This window comes from Parasteatoda tepidariorum, chromosome 7, assembly GCF_982258835.1.
Source record: "Parasteatoda tepidariorum strain Cologne lab strain chromosome 7, Ptep-v5.0, whole genome shotgun sequence".
Classification (NCBI taxonomy): domain Eukaryota; kingdom Metazoa; phylum Arthropoda; class Arachnida; order Araneae; family Theridiidae; genus Parasteatoda; species Parasteatoda tepidariorum.
Window position 1 is genome coordinate 41,064,038 of NC_141761.1, and position 14,038 is coordinate 41,078,075.

Consider the following 14,038-nt stretch of genomic DNA (forward strand, 5'->3'; position numbering starts at 1 on the left):
TTGTCTTATTTTTATGATATATTAAATTTACTATTGGCATTAAAAATTAAATTTTTTGAAAAGAAATTTATTACAAGGCTGACTTTTTAGGAAAAAATAACCGACTTTCAGGCATTTTAAACTCAAATTAATTCTATTACATATTTCCCGAACTTAGAGCTTAGTAATGAAAATCCCAGTTCTGCAGTCACCTTGTTTGAAGAATAAAGTCGTTGTTTTTTTTGTTTTCTCCACAATAGAAAATACCAACTCTTAGGTTTTGAGTACAATGACACATGGTCATTATTATTCCATTCTAAGTAAAATGAGGGAAAGAGAGTAAATATGACCATTAACTTTCAAGTAATAAACTAATTTAGGTAAAGTTTAATTTAGTCAAAGGTAGGAGGATAGAAAACATTATGGACTCACAAATTTACACCTACCAGAAAATTTTTCCTTGATCAATATGCATCGCAACTGTTTGTTCCTAAAATACTCAAAAAATTGGACAAAAATATTTTTTTAATTCTTACCCTGGATAGGTCTTTTATGTATAGCGCTGCTCACAAATTACATCACTTGACCCTAAATTAAGAGGATTATTAATTTGTATCAAGGAATGAAGTTTTAAAAAATTCAATTATTCTCATTTGAATGATGTGAAGGCTGTGTAAGATTTGCAATCAAATTTAACCACTTCAATGTTGAAGAATGTTCGTGTAAATATGCTAAAAGGCAAAATAAAATGTGGAGCTATTTTTTATGGTAAAAAAGAAAAGGTTATAATTAACTCTGGTTAATATAACCTGGTTCTGGTTTTAACTCTAATTATTATTATAATAAAATTATATTTCATTAATTAAAAGCGAAGCAATGTTGTTTTAAAATTACAATTTGCTTTGTTGATTATAAATTCCAGTCTAAAATTTTTCAAGTTAAATAAATACTTTTTATCTTAACATAAAAGTCTTTTTTTTAAAGCTAATTTTAAAAAAATTCTTAAATAGAGATAAGAAAAAAACATACAAAATTTAAGAAATAAAATGAAGCAATTCACACCAAGATGTATAATTTATTTTGAACTTCAAAATACATTTGTTCAGGGATATTTAAAATTTGAATAATAAAATATATAGGGGATAGTATAGCATGGAACTCTGCATTTTAGTGTCAGGGGAAGGGGGACTTTCGACAAGGGGGAAAACAATCACACATTTTCTAATTTTATGCAACAAAGTTGAGCTTTTATATTCATATATATATATGTAATATATACACATTTAACTTGAGTGGAATGATGGCTATACACAATCTATAAACTTTCATAACAACATATTACATTTTTATGCAAAACTATAATTTGAAAAAATAATAAAGAATTATTGGTCATTATTATAATAATCATTTGAATAGGTTAACAGTGCATAGTTATGATTTTACAAAGATGAACAAATTGAAATGTTTTAAATGGTGTGATTACCAGCAAAAGCGTTTAAATTTCACATAAAATGAAATTTAACTGTGCATTTATAGATAAAGCATTTAAAAAAAAGGAGCTCTAAATAACCAAAATACTTAAGTTTTTCAAAGGAAATATTAAAATAAAAAATTTTTTAATTCCCAACTACTGTAAATTATAAATGAAAGTAACTTTCTTACTATATAAATAAATATATATATATATGCTTATATACAAACAAAAGCTAAATATCAAATTATAACCTTTATATTTATTATATATAAAATAAAAATGCAAAACATTGATACAATAACTTTGTATCATTAGCTAAAATATACTTTATAATAAAAAAAAAATTAATGTCATAGAATAATGTTTCTTTTATACAGTCTTAATCAGAACTGATTTTTCTTATAAATATTCATAACAAAAAATAACAACATCACAAATCCTCAAGCTCTGAGAATTCCATAACAATATAAAATAAATGAACAAATAAATAAAACATTACTCAGTGCACATTAAATGTTTAAGTACAACTACTTAATTTGAAAAACAATTTCAATTGAAACAGAAATAGAATTTAAAATGTATTATTCTTTACCTGATAACTATTCAAAAGATCTAATACACAATTTTTGAAATATTGATGATAAAAGGGCCATAATAAGCCACTAAATGCACGTTTTATCATAGATTATTGCTTAATGAATGTAAATCCTTGACACAAGATATTGCATAGTGCAAAACAAAATCCTGTAGGACTTACTGTAATATGTAATTAAAATGGTTTATTAAAACTGTAAAAAATAATTGCAGGCTTGAAAATAGTACCATTTCTATATTTTATTAAATTTACCTTAAAATGACAGAAAATAAATAAAAACTATATCATAAAAATGAAACTATAACCTATTTGAGCTTTAAAATACGAAGTATTCATGCCATTTGATTATTATGATTTGAAGATGAGACAAAAAACACTTTGTGAATTGTTTTAGCATTAACAAATATAAAAAATTAAAATCACTGAGAAACTTTTACAAGAATATTATAATACTTTGTGATAGTACATTTAGAATTGTGCTTAAAAAATAATCAAGTGCATACATTTGTTCAAAGAATTGACCCACTAATTTTTTTTAAAGCAGAACATCAAATTAATCAATTTGGATTTTAATGTATATCTTCATGAAAACTCACATTTAATACTGTCACCCTTAAGGTAGCCAAAGAAAAAGGTGTTATCTTTTCAATTTTTAAAGCAACATCACGATAATATAAAATTATCTTCCGCCCCTTAAATCACTAAGATCAAAAGAAATATGTTGTTCTCCAAGGACCCACATTTCTATCATGAAACAAGATTTGTGGGTCTTTCATTTAGACAAGCATCATAATCTTGGTTTGTTACTGTTGACTTTCATATCAAATAACGAAATAAAATGCAATACAGCTTATCCATTAACTGTACAAGTATAAAATATTGAGAGTACATTACAATGGAGTAATCAAAGTTGCTTTTGGATAACAAGTTCACATTGGAAAATTACGGGTGAAATAGGTGGCAAGTATGAATGAATTATTTGTTGCATTTTTATTTTTTATTAAAAACACTTGTGTGTTAAAAACCTACTATTGAAAGGTTCACAAGCAAAAAATATGTCTTTCAGTGGTCTAGTCAATGTCCTTTTATTTATTTTTTTCTCATAAAGACAAGTAGAGAGACTTATTTTAAAAATATTCTCTGAGTCAGAGTAAGTTATATTCTCGTTGTTATAAGATTTATAAGAATAAAAATGTATGAATAATAGATAGTAAAAACTACATTAGAAATTACTTTGAAAGAAAGGTTACACATGCGAGATATATTTTAACATGTTCAAAGTCACAAATCCTCGCTTTAGCTCACCAATCATCAGTTTTTTATTTTAAAATGATTAATTGAATGTCAAATTGATGACATATAAGTTTTTGAAAGAGAGGAAGAGAATGAGAAAAAAAGCTCCAATCGGCATAATTACATGTTACAATAAAATAAATATAAAATAAGATAACCAACAAGTACAAGACACATTTGAAAGAAATTTTTTTATCACTAATAATTAGTAACTCAAATTATATGATTAGATGTAATAATGGCCTTAGTAATTAGCAAATGAGAACAAACATAGTGGAGTTCAATATATTCCACAATAAAATAAATATTTAAACATAAAAAAGTGATATCTCTCAATATATATTTAAAATTTATCTAAATACTGAAACCACTATCATTTTTCCTATTTACAAATTCAATAAATAACGTTTCATTCACAACTTTCATTTAAATTAAATTTTTAATTTACTAATATATCTTGAATGGAAATAACTTGAGCATTTAAAGTAGTACTCCACTATGTTCTTGTTTAAACTGAATTTTTATTTTTTTTAAAACCAGTTTCCTACTTTTAAATATGAATAGAAAATATTATTATTTTGCATTAACTTGTCAAAGTTAAAAACATTATAAGCAACAGCTAAATTTTTTTCATACAACATTTGGTCACACGGATTACTTGTTAATTTTAATCGACTGTTACAAGCCTACAATCAAGTGAGCAATGTATTTGCTTCAATCCAAAATTCATGTAAACATGAATGCCTCTATAATCTATAACAATTCTTAAGCAATAACAACTATATCATTTTATTCATGCATTATCTTAACACTCTCCAATTCAAAATATTAATCTAGCGCAGTCCTAATACAATACTTTTTCTGATATAAAACAGCCAGCAACCAGCTCAAATTACAGTCACAAGCGATAGCGTGAAGAATATGCCATATTTCAAAAATGATTGCTCATAATGGATATCAGTAAATCACAATGGGATGTTCACAACAGCTAAAGGATAAATATACAACACATGAAAGAATTAAGTAAAATGTTGCCCTTTCTGCTACAGCTCACAAGACTATGACCAAAACAATCACACTGATGACCTAAAACTATTAAATAAAGCCACTTCTTACTTAAAATTTAACCTACAATACTCTAGAAAATCACTAAAAGATAAAACAAAAAATTGAGCTTAATTATATAAAAGTTATCAATTAATACATTTCACACAAAATCATATTTTTGGTATTTGATTTTATAACCAGCTCATACTATTTAAATGACATTTTTCAGTTTTTTGAGTCCTACAAGTGTGGCAATCGCTAGTATATAAGACATGTTAACTCGATTCTATTTTCAGGTACCTTTTGATAGATGAAGGTTGACACAGACAAAAATTAAATCCCCACACAAGTAAACAATTTTGTTTTTTACACTTGAATATTTATCTTTGTCATATAATATTTTTTAAAAATCAAAACATATAATATATGTTATTTAATATTGATTAAAAAAATCTCTTTAGTTCCAATTTAAAAAAATATAGCCCTAGTTGTCAAATTTTTTCATTCAAAATATACTTTTAATCTTTAACAATGAAAACTATTTTAAAATAATTGCAAATGGCAATTAAAAAATTTATCATATTCATTACATAACAAATTGAAAGACATAGTGAAAAGATGTATATTTTTATTTATAAAATAATAGAAAGCTGGTTTTAAAATGAAATACTCAAAAACTTTGGAACAAAAATGAAGATAAGAAAAAAAACCTACAAAATTTTAAGTTAATATTGGTATTAAATATTATTAAAGTTAATATTTGCATTAAATATCAATTTCAAATGAGCAAGAAAAGTATTAGTTTTAAATTGCTTTCAGAATTATTTACGTACAAGCATTTAGATTCTTTCGCACGAGACATATGGATTTCTTTGAATCCACACTAACTAAGAAGCCCACAAGTAACAAAAATATTATTTTCTTCTATCACTGTGTTTAACTACATTGCAATATAGAGGCCTTAATTTAAAAGGCTTGGTATTTCATTGTGGGTTTGGTCATAACCGCAAGCATGTCCTCAAAGCACCTTATGTTATACATATTAAGACATTTCCTACAGAAAGATATATATATACTAGCACATAATTTAAACCACAAAGAGATCATATTCACAAAGCAAATAATTTTTTTTAAATAAATCATAACATAATATAAATAATAGAAAGACAAGCTCTTTATGCTAAACAACTGGAAGACATTAACAAAAATAGAAAGTCTACAAACAACATAATTAAACTATAGCAAATGTGATACAAAAGTTAAAAGACATGACATAATACGTCATTTCTAATCGAAGTAATACCACATAAAACAAAGTGCATAAAAATTAAGTTTTCAGGTTTCATTTAAAATACTAAAACATTAAAAATAGGAATATTTTTATAATTGAAGAACAATAAGAGCATATCACACAAATCACAAATTGAATATGTTATTTAGAGTAAACATTAGTAATTGCTAATCAATATATATTTTATATTTATGTATACATAGAAATATCTAAAAAAAAAAACATTTCAATACTAAACATATATTTATATAGAGACAGAACAAAGTGTGCGGTTATATAACGAAATTATAATTAAATTCTGTACAGTTTTTTCCCCAATAAACTGGCCATGTGCCAGCATGTCAACATCTAAATAGAAATTTCAGGTGAAAGAATAAAATATTTATATTTTAATACTATTTCACATCATCAAAACAGACTGAGCAGTTACTCTATCATTTAACTTTTTAAAAGGTTTTCCAGCCACTTTTTCAAGCAAAGGAGACATCGGTGGGCGAGGACAGAAAGGTAAATTAAAGTTTGGAATTAAATGTCATATTATTGGTTTTCTTCACGCAGTTATTAGGCCTAGCCTGAAGTTCTTTTGTTGAATTTCTTCTTCCTATTAACTGAAATAATCAGCCAAGCTGCAATTGGTCAGAAACCGTGGATATCAATTATCTCGGATCTATACAGCTTACGAGTAGATACGGATGGCTTGAAGAGCATGCTGCCGGCAAATGGGGCATTCAGGTTCAGCTTTTTCACAAATACGATTGGCACATTCCATGCAAAACATATTATGTCCGCAAGGAACTAAAGCAGCTACCACTTCGCTTTCAAAGCAAACAGCGCAGTCTCTTTTGGGCTTTTTCAAAGAATCGGTTGGACTGATATCAGAACTCGGAGAAGCTCCGCTGCAAGTCGTAACAGTAAAACAATTGGCAATAGTTGATACTGTAGTTGCTGCTGTGATAGATGGAAAATTTACTAGAGTGTCTACAAGTGGATCACTTCGAATTCGTCTTGCAGGTGGATGATCGAGTAGCAGAGGGTCGGAAATTCCCGAGTCAGAACTTCCTAAACTATTACTCCGACGAGGAGCATTTGATGAAGTTGTAGAAGTAACAGTGCTTTCAAAAAGTGGAGACACAGTACTTCTGACGGGACCAAAATCTGACCAAACACTGCTTGTATTAGGAAAAACGGCTTGTTCAAATGTTGGAGATCCCCCAACACCTTCGTCATCATAGAGACTAAAACCGTTTGAAAAAGCATTAGTAAAACCGGTATAAATATCTGTTATTTTTGGAGAATCTCCATCTGGATGGGGTGGAAAAGTGAAAATATCTTGTGAACGTGGAGTCAAACTGCTATTGCTGTCACGAGAGATGGGTGAGCTTCCATTACCAAATTCAGATTTATACATGGAGTTAACATAGTTCGATGTTGCAACGGTTGGTGTCGTAAATCCTCTTTCAATGCCATTTACATGGAAATCATCATCTTCAGAATTGGAGTTATTACCAGAACCACCACTGCTAGCAGAAGAATCCGGCAATCCTCCAGTTCGCATAGCAATATGAGCTTCTATCTCCTTCCGAGCTGTTTCCACATTATCTGGCAAGCCAGTGACTTCAAAAACTGGTTCTTTTTCACGGCTAGGAGTAACAATGTAAGTGTTGGTTTGCTGTTGAATTCTTTTAATAGTTGCACCTTTGGGACCAACAACAAGACCTACAACTCTATAAGGTACTCTCACTTGTATGGTAGTTTGGCCTGGAATACTGGAATTTGGACCAGGTGCAAGAGAACCATTCATGTTATTTTTACGCTGAGCTCTTATTTGGCTGAAATGTTCAGCTGCAGAGAGAATTTCTCTCTTAGCAGCACTAACATCTTCTTTACGTCCTGTAACAACGAACACTGGCTCTTCTCCTCTCACAGGTGTTTTGATGTATGTGTTGGTTTTAGCTCTCAATGCTTTGATTTTGCAACCTAAAGAGTAAAATTTAACCCTTAAGTAAAAACATTATAATAAAAGTCATGATTAATTCATTCCAATTCAATAGTAAAAATGATTAGTCACCTTAATTATGAAGTAAGAGCAAGCAAATAAATCTGATTAAATAATTGATTTTTTTTTTAAATACCTAAATATTGTTTTTCCAGTTAAAGAAAGTGATTTAACCAAAAAAATTATGGATTTGTTTAATTCATTTTAATTAATATAAAATTAGGAAAATTTTGATGAGGGAGGAAAAGCTCTACACAAGATTAACAAAGGACAGATAAACAGAAGGAAAGTCTATTTATTATTATCACTTAAACTGCAAAGAAAAACTGAAATCTAAAGAATAAAAGCTAAAAAAATATTAATAACTATTTTTTAAATAAAATTTATAAAATCTCTCAATGCTACAAATCCTGTATTGAGAAACAAAAATTTTAAATATAAGTGATAAAACGATATTATTTAAAAAAAAAGTTTAAGAAAATTACAATATTTTGTTCGAACTTGCATGCTAAATTTCTTTTAATACATGATTATTTGGCTTAAAATTCACCCAAAACAAATTTATATTAAATTTGATACAAGAAATCAATTTAAAAGGTTTTCTGAATCGCTACAAAAAGCCGTTATTTTTATCGTTAAACCCAACTAAAAAAAATTTTTTTTGTGGAAATAATCTTAAAAAGAAGAAAAAACGATGGAGTAATACACTAATGATTATTTCCAAAATGATGGTAAGGTAAACATCTTTAAAAAAAGAAAAAAAAATCCTAAAATCTTATGAGGGAAATTTTTTTTTTTTTAAATGGCGGTAAAATTTATCTAATTTCGTTCCGGTTTTTTGGTTTTCCGGTTTTCTGATTTCCGGATAACGGGTTCTGTACTGTAGTTAAGACTGGTGAATAAGTTGCATTCTAAAAAATTGAGTTTAAAACTAAACTATGCTTAGTTTATTGTGTCTCAGTGAAGTGAAGTGTTTTGCTATGAAGCAACTGCACTTTTCTTTAATTTTGAATAAAAAATGTGGAGTCAACCAAAGTTAATTTATGAAACTGTTACTTTTAGAAACATTGAAACCTGAAAATATTACTTTGATTTAACATAATTATTATTTCAATAAATATGTTCTGATTACATACTTTATCTGTATTCTTTTATAATTTCGGTCTACATAAAGTTCCTTATACTACATATAACATTTAAAAATTGTTTACAATTTTTAAGAGAAATTGTTTACAATTTTTAAGAGTGCAAAATAGTGACAAGCAAAATTTCATTCTGGCTAATATCTTTAGAACTGAATCATCATGCCGTTTTAGTATCTGACAAAATTGCTGAGAGTCTACCAAAGAAATTTTTAAACTAATTTGTGAAAGAGTATTAAATATTTTTTTCTTCAGTCGTGCTAGGGTAAAAATCTCAGAAGTTAACAAAAGAAGTTAAAGTTAAAAGAGAAGTTAAAAATTATTGAAATTAAATTTGAAACTATGTTGATTCGAATCAGTATGAGTAATAACATGACTGTAAAACATATTTATCTTAAATTTTGTTTATTAACAAAATATAGACATAAAGAGATAATTATGCAGATAATGAGTAAGATAACTTATACCTGCAAATCAGTAACTTACAGGGTTAGCACAATCAAAAAAAGATTTTATGCAAATGAATCCGTTTTTGATTGAAAATAAAAAGAAAAAACACAAATAAACTGTGATGATAAAAGCAATCTAAGATTAATTGCTTCTTCAGATACAAGATAAAATGCACTCCCTCACAAATTTAATACATATATTTCCTTTAAATTAACAAAAAGATTTTAATTACTTCACAAAGTTATATTTTTACTTCATGCATATATTGCTCAAGGCATATCAATATCATAATCATGCAAAAATTGAGGTGTTGCGAATCAGGAAAAAATTATCACATAATCTCTGCCATATTGATAAGAGAGTTCCGACACTTTTTTTTTTTTAATATATTAACTTCAGGGTAAAACAGGGATATTTTTTTTATGATGAATACTAAAAAGCTTTCAGCCATGGGGACAATTTTCAACAATGTTGGAAAATACTGACTACGGAGTAACACAAGGAAATTTTGACCACTTTTATTCATAGTCAGTAATAATTCCAAAAGTTGCAATGAGTAAATAAAAGGCTCAATGCTACTAGTGGTCAAAAAAATCATAGCGTTAATTGCCGCTAAGTCACTGAAAAAAGTATCCAAAATAATATAAAATTGTTTATATTTATATACAATTCTTAGAAAAATAATTAAATTTAGACATTTATGCTCTTTATAAATCAATTTTAAAATTCTCAATATCCACACGGACTGAAAAACTTGTATCTTCATGACAAAATAAAATCATACTGAAAAAAAGTTAACTAGAATTTCAAAAAACATTGAGATATCGGTAAAAATAACTCAAAAAAGCGATTAACGAAACCAGTGAAATAATATAAAATCTTTGGGAATTAAATATGCCATGAGGTGATAAATCGAATGCGTCATTTAAGAGATTTAGGTGTAACAATATCAAACTAATAATAAAATTGAGATTATAAAAGCCACATAACCTAAAAGTACAATCATTAAATACCCTAAAATATTGTGTACTTCTATATCAATTTTTTTACATTTGTCTACGATTGTTTGGGAAAACTAAATGAAATTCTAGAGTGATTTTTCAATCACTAAATTTCCATTACTCTAACATTTCAAAAGCAAGGTTTGCAAATTTCTTTTTATATGGAAAACATTGAACAAAAAGAATGAAGGTTTCTCTAAATGAGTAAAGTTAGCAAAAAGTTCGTGGTAGAAAAATATATTAGTGTACGCATTATTCTAAATTAAGCTTTAGAGATTTAGTAATAAACTTTATATGAATAAAAAATTTCGGAATAGAAAACACTAATAAAAAATTCTAATAAATTTAACTCACTGCGTATCGATAATTAATATATAACTACTTTTGTTTATTTCTGTCAACTACAACTTATCATGATATCATAAAAAAGTATAGCTATCTTTTAGATCAGTTCCGAAAAATATAAAAAGTAAAAATGAAATCATAAAAGCTAATATTCTTTGTTAGGATACAAACTGTCATTTTCTTTTTCATTAAATAAATATTAACAACATTATTATGTTTATTAATTGATTAATAAACTCACAAAAGATTTCCCAGCATATTAATTATCAATTTGATTTATCGTAAGATAACAATTTGAAAAAATATAAAAAACAATGTAAACTTTTTAACAGTAAAAGAGAAATAAAGTATCGTCAAAGAATTATAACCTCTGTAGAAAATTAGACTAAATGAAATAAAGAATTTAATGTTTTGATTAGTAATTACTCATAGTAACTTCTCTATGCCTGCAAAGACAAAAACCAGATATGCCCCATAGCAAAAAGTTTTAATATTTAAATAAATTCATAAATCACAAATTTTAAACATAGATATGTGAGTAATGAAGTTAAAAATTACAACTTTCACTCAGAAGTTATGTAACTGTAGAAAATATTCTGGATATTAAGCATTACATGAGTAATAAAAAAGTTTAAAAAAATGAACCATGCAGTGGTCTGTGGAGGCCAAATTTATTGTTTAGTGGTATCTTTTGGAAAAACGGTAGTTTCACAAAATACTTTTTCTTATAATTTTATTTCTGTATCCCTTAAGAAACGATAAATCCATATTTGAACATAATTTTAATTTTTCACAAATTATGTCTAAATTTTCACAAAATAGGAAAAAACACTCACTCTCAGAAAAAACCTAGACAGACCCCTGTCTAGGTTTTTCTGAGAGCTAAAAGACATTAAAGAGATAATTAAAGAGAAAGCCAAATGTAAAAACAAAAACATAAATCTATAACCTTTTTAAAATTATTAGCATAATTAACAAAATAAAATTTTCATATTACAAAGGAAACTAAACAACGAAAAAAATATTCTAATTAATATTCTATAACTATTCTTTAGACTTAGTGAAATTAAGTAACACTCAAGTGCAGTAAAGACACATTTGGGCTATATTAATCAATCTTAAAAAATATTGCCCATATCAAATAGATCATTTTAATTTTTTTAGAAGAACATTCCTTTTTATTAATTTAAAAATGCAACAATTAGGCATAGACAATGGATGAAATTCTATCACAATTAACAAAAGTAAATATAATTAAGTTTATCTAAATGTTATGTTACATTAAAACGTTATGTAACTTTCGTTTGCAGATCAAATGATTCTGGCAATTTTCATAACAACTGGAAAGGTAGATATAATTATGAATGACCAAAAATGATATAACTAATTTTATTAATTGGACACTGAATATATGAGCAATGAATTAATTGACTTACATAATGAATTTGTTAAATAAATTAGATTATCTAATTAAGATTTCTGAAATTTCGTCTATGTCTAGTATGTAACATACTTAATGATATAAATTCAAAAATTTTAATCTTATTTTTCCTATTTTATTAAAAATTCCAACCTTTCACAAATCTAATATAAAAATCACACAATTAATCAATATGATGCAGATGTCACAATTTTACGATTTAATTACAAATAATCTGAGAAACTATTGCTGTGTTTTAATTTAATATTTAGCTCCAAAGATAGTCTTTAGGCAAAAGTCACCTATAAATGATAACTTAAAACATAAATATGAGAATTTTAGGAAAAACAAAAGGAAAAAACGAAAATTTGATTTTTAGAATAAAAGAATGTGGAGTTCCACAGATTTTTTAACACATGAAAATGGTGACATACCTTGCCTTCCAACTATCTCAGCAACATGTTCTGAACTTGGTACCGGTACACACTCTGTTGTATTTTGGCTTTTCTTATTACGACTTTCATTTTCGTATCCTCCACCAGCAGAACTATACCCTGATTCAGTATCGTTCATTGTAAGAAACGAATGAAGTCCGACAGCTAATGCAAATGTTCTAGGATCATCCAAAATATTCCCGCCGACATTCGATTCCAAATCATTTATAAGACTTGCCGGCATCTCGAATAAATTTCAAAGCTACTGCAATATTATAGAGTATTGAAAACGCACTGTAAATGTTTTAAGAATTCCGAGATGTTCTCAATTTGCTACCTTCGTGACACAATGTCAAAGAACATACTCAACACACATTCTATTCCTGCACCGACTTTCAAAGGATTACTCCTTTCCAAAACTACTCTCCCCTGACAAGACTATGACGTCACTGAAGGGTTTGGCGCCGCTGCGGACATGGGCTCTCTGAAAAGCGGGGTACAAAGTTTGAATCTGATTGGTTGTTGAGACTCGAATAAGGCAGGGTTATAATTTGATTGACACTCTATTCCCAAGTTCCTTTGTGCTGAGTTCGTCTGAACAACATCCGCGTCTGCGCGAATCGTACGTTAGCATCCCTTGAAAATTTCTCCTTTCTTTTTAGTTTTGATCTTGAAATGCGCAGTGCAAAGTGACCTTGAATTCCGGTATTGAAAGGAGCAGCGAGATGTGAACGCTCTCTCGCTCAGATTTTCTTCCTTTTTTATCTCCAAATTGGAGTCCACTTTTTTCTCTTCTTGCTCTTCTCAGAATTTCTTTAAATATATATTCGTGTAATGAAATATAGAACGATCAATTTTTTTATTTGCTATCAACTAACCAAGTGCATATCAATTTAATTAAGGTAATTAATCAATTGAATTTTATTTATCGTGATAATTAAAGGCTATAATAGTTTTCTTAACACCATTTCAAAAGTGCAAACAATTGAAAGTCGCTCCACTAGGTTTTTCTGCAGGCGTTTTTTTTCTCCAAATGAGAAAACGATTTTAAAAAACAAACCGTTTGCACAAAATATCGCTTTTTTTTTCACTTTTAGATATATTTTTAAAAAGGTCGATCAAGACACTTTTTGGTATTGGTATTAAAATAGCTTTGCAATGCAGAGTTTTTATTATTTTATCATTGAAATATTCGAAATCACAAAACTGTCACGAAGTAATTTGTGAGGTTGAATGAGTTTAAACCTATTGTCATACTTCCGCAAACTTCTTAATGTTGCTTTAGAATCGATGAAAGATGACAACTTTTTGTTGTTAGTTATTTACCTTTTAGACAATTTGATTAAGATATTTGAAAACGTCCCTTGCTATGAGGTAGGTCATAATACTAGATTAATAGCAAAACTTTCATTTAAATTTTTTCAAGCATTTTTTAATATATTTCTCATATCAAAATACGTAATTCTCTCAAAATTTATAAAATTCAAATGCCTTTAAAGTTCTATCTATCATCTCACTATCTTAATTCTTAAATTACAATTAAGAATAATATTACTTGTTGTTTTAACCCT

At 27.5% G+C, this 14,038-nt stretch overlaps 1 protein-coding gene across 1 annotated transcript; it reads right to left on the reverse strand.

Moving 5' to 3' along the window:
- Nucleotides 1-1,034: 1,034 nt before the first annotated feature.
- On the reverse strand, nt 1,035-13,496 carry LOC107445522 (RNA-binding protein MEX3B). Its single transcript, XM_016059936.4, has 2 exons — nt 12,468-13,496; nt 1,035-7,656 (listed from the first exon to the last, which is right to left on the reverse strand). Exons 1-2 carry the CDS (start codon nt 12,709-12,711, stop codon nt 6,356-6,358), a joined length of 1,545 nt encoding a protein of 514 aa, XP_015915422.1. The 5' UTR covers nt 12,712-13,496; the 3' UTR covers nt 1,035-6,355.
- Between the last annotated feature and the right edge of the window lie 542 nt (nt 13,497-14,038).

Coding starts and splice junctions, on each gene's coding strand:
- LOC107445522 (XM_016059936.4), bottom strand. CDS start 12,711: ATGCCGGCAAGTCTTATAAATGATTTGGAATCGAATGTCGGCGGGAAT. Junction 7,657..12,467: donor TGAGATAGTTGGAAGGCAAG/GTATGTCACCAT, acceptor TTTACTCTTTAG/GTTGCAAAATCAAAGCATTG.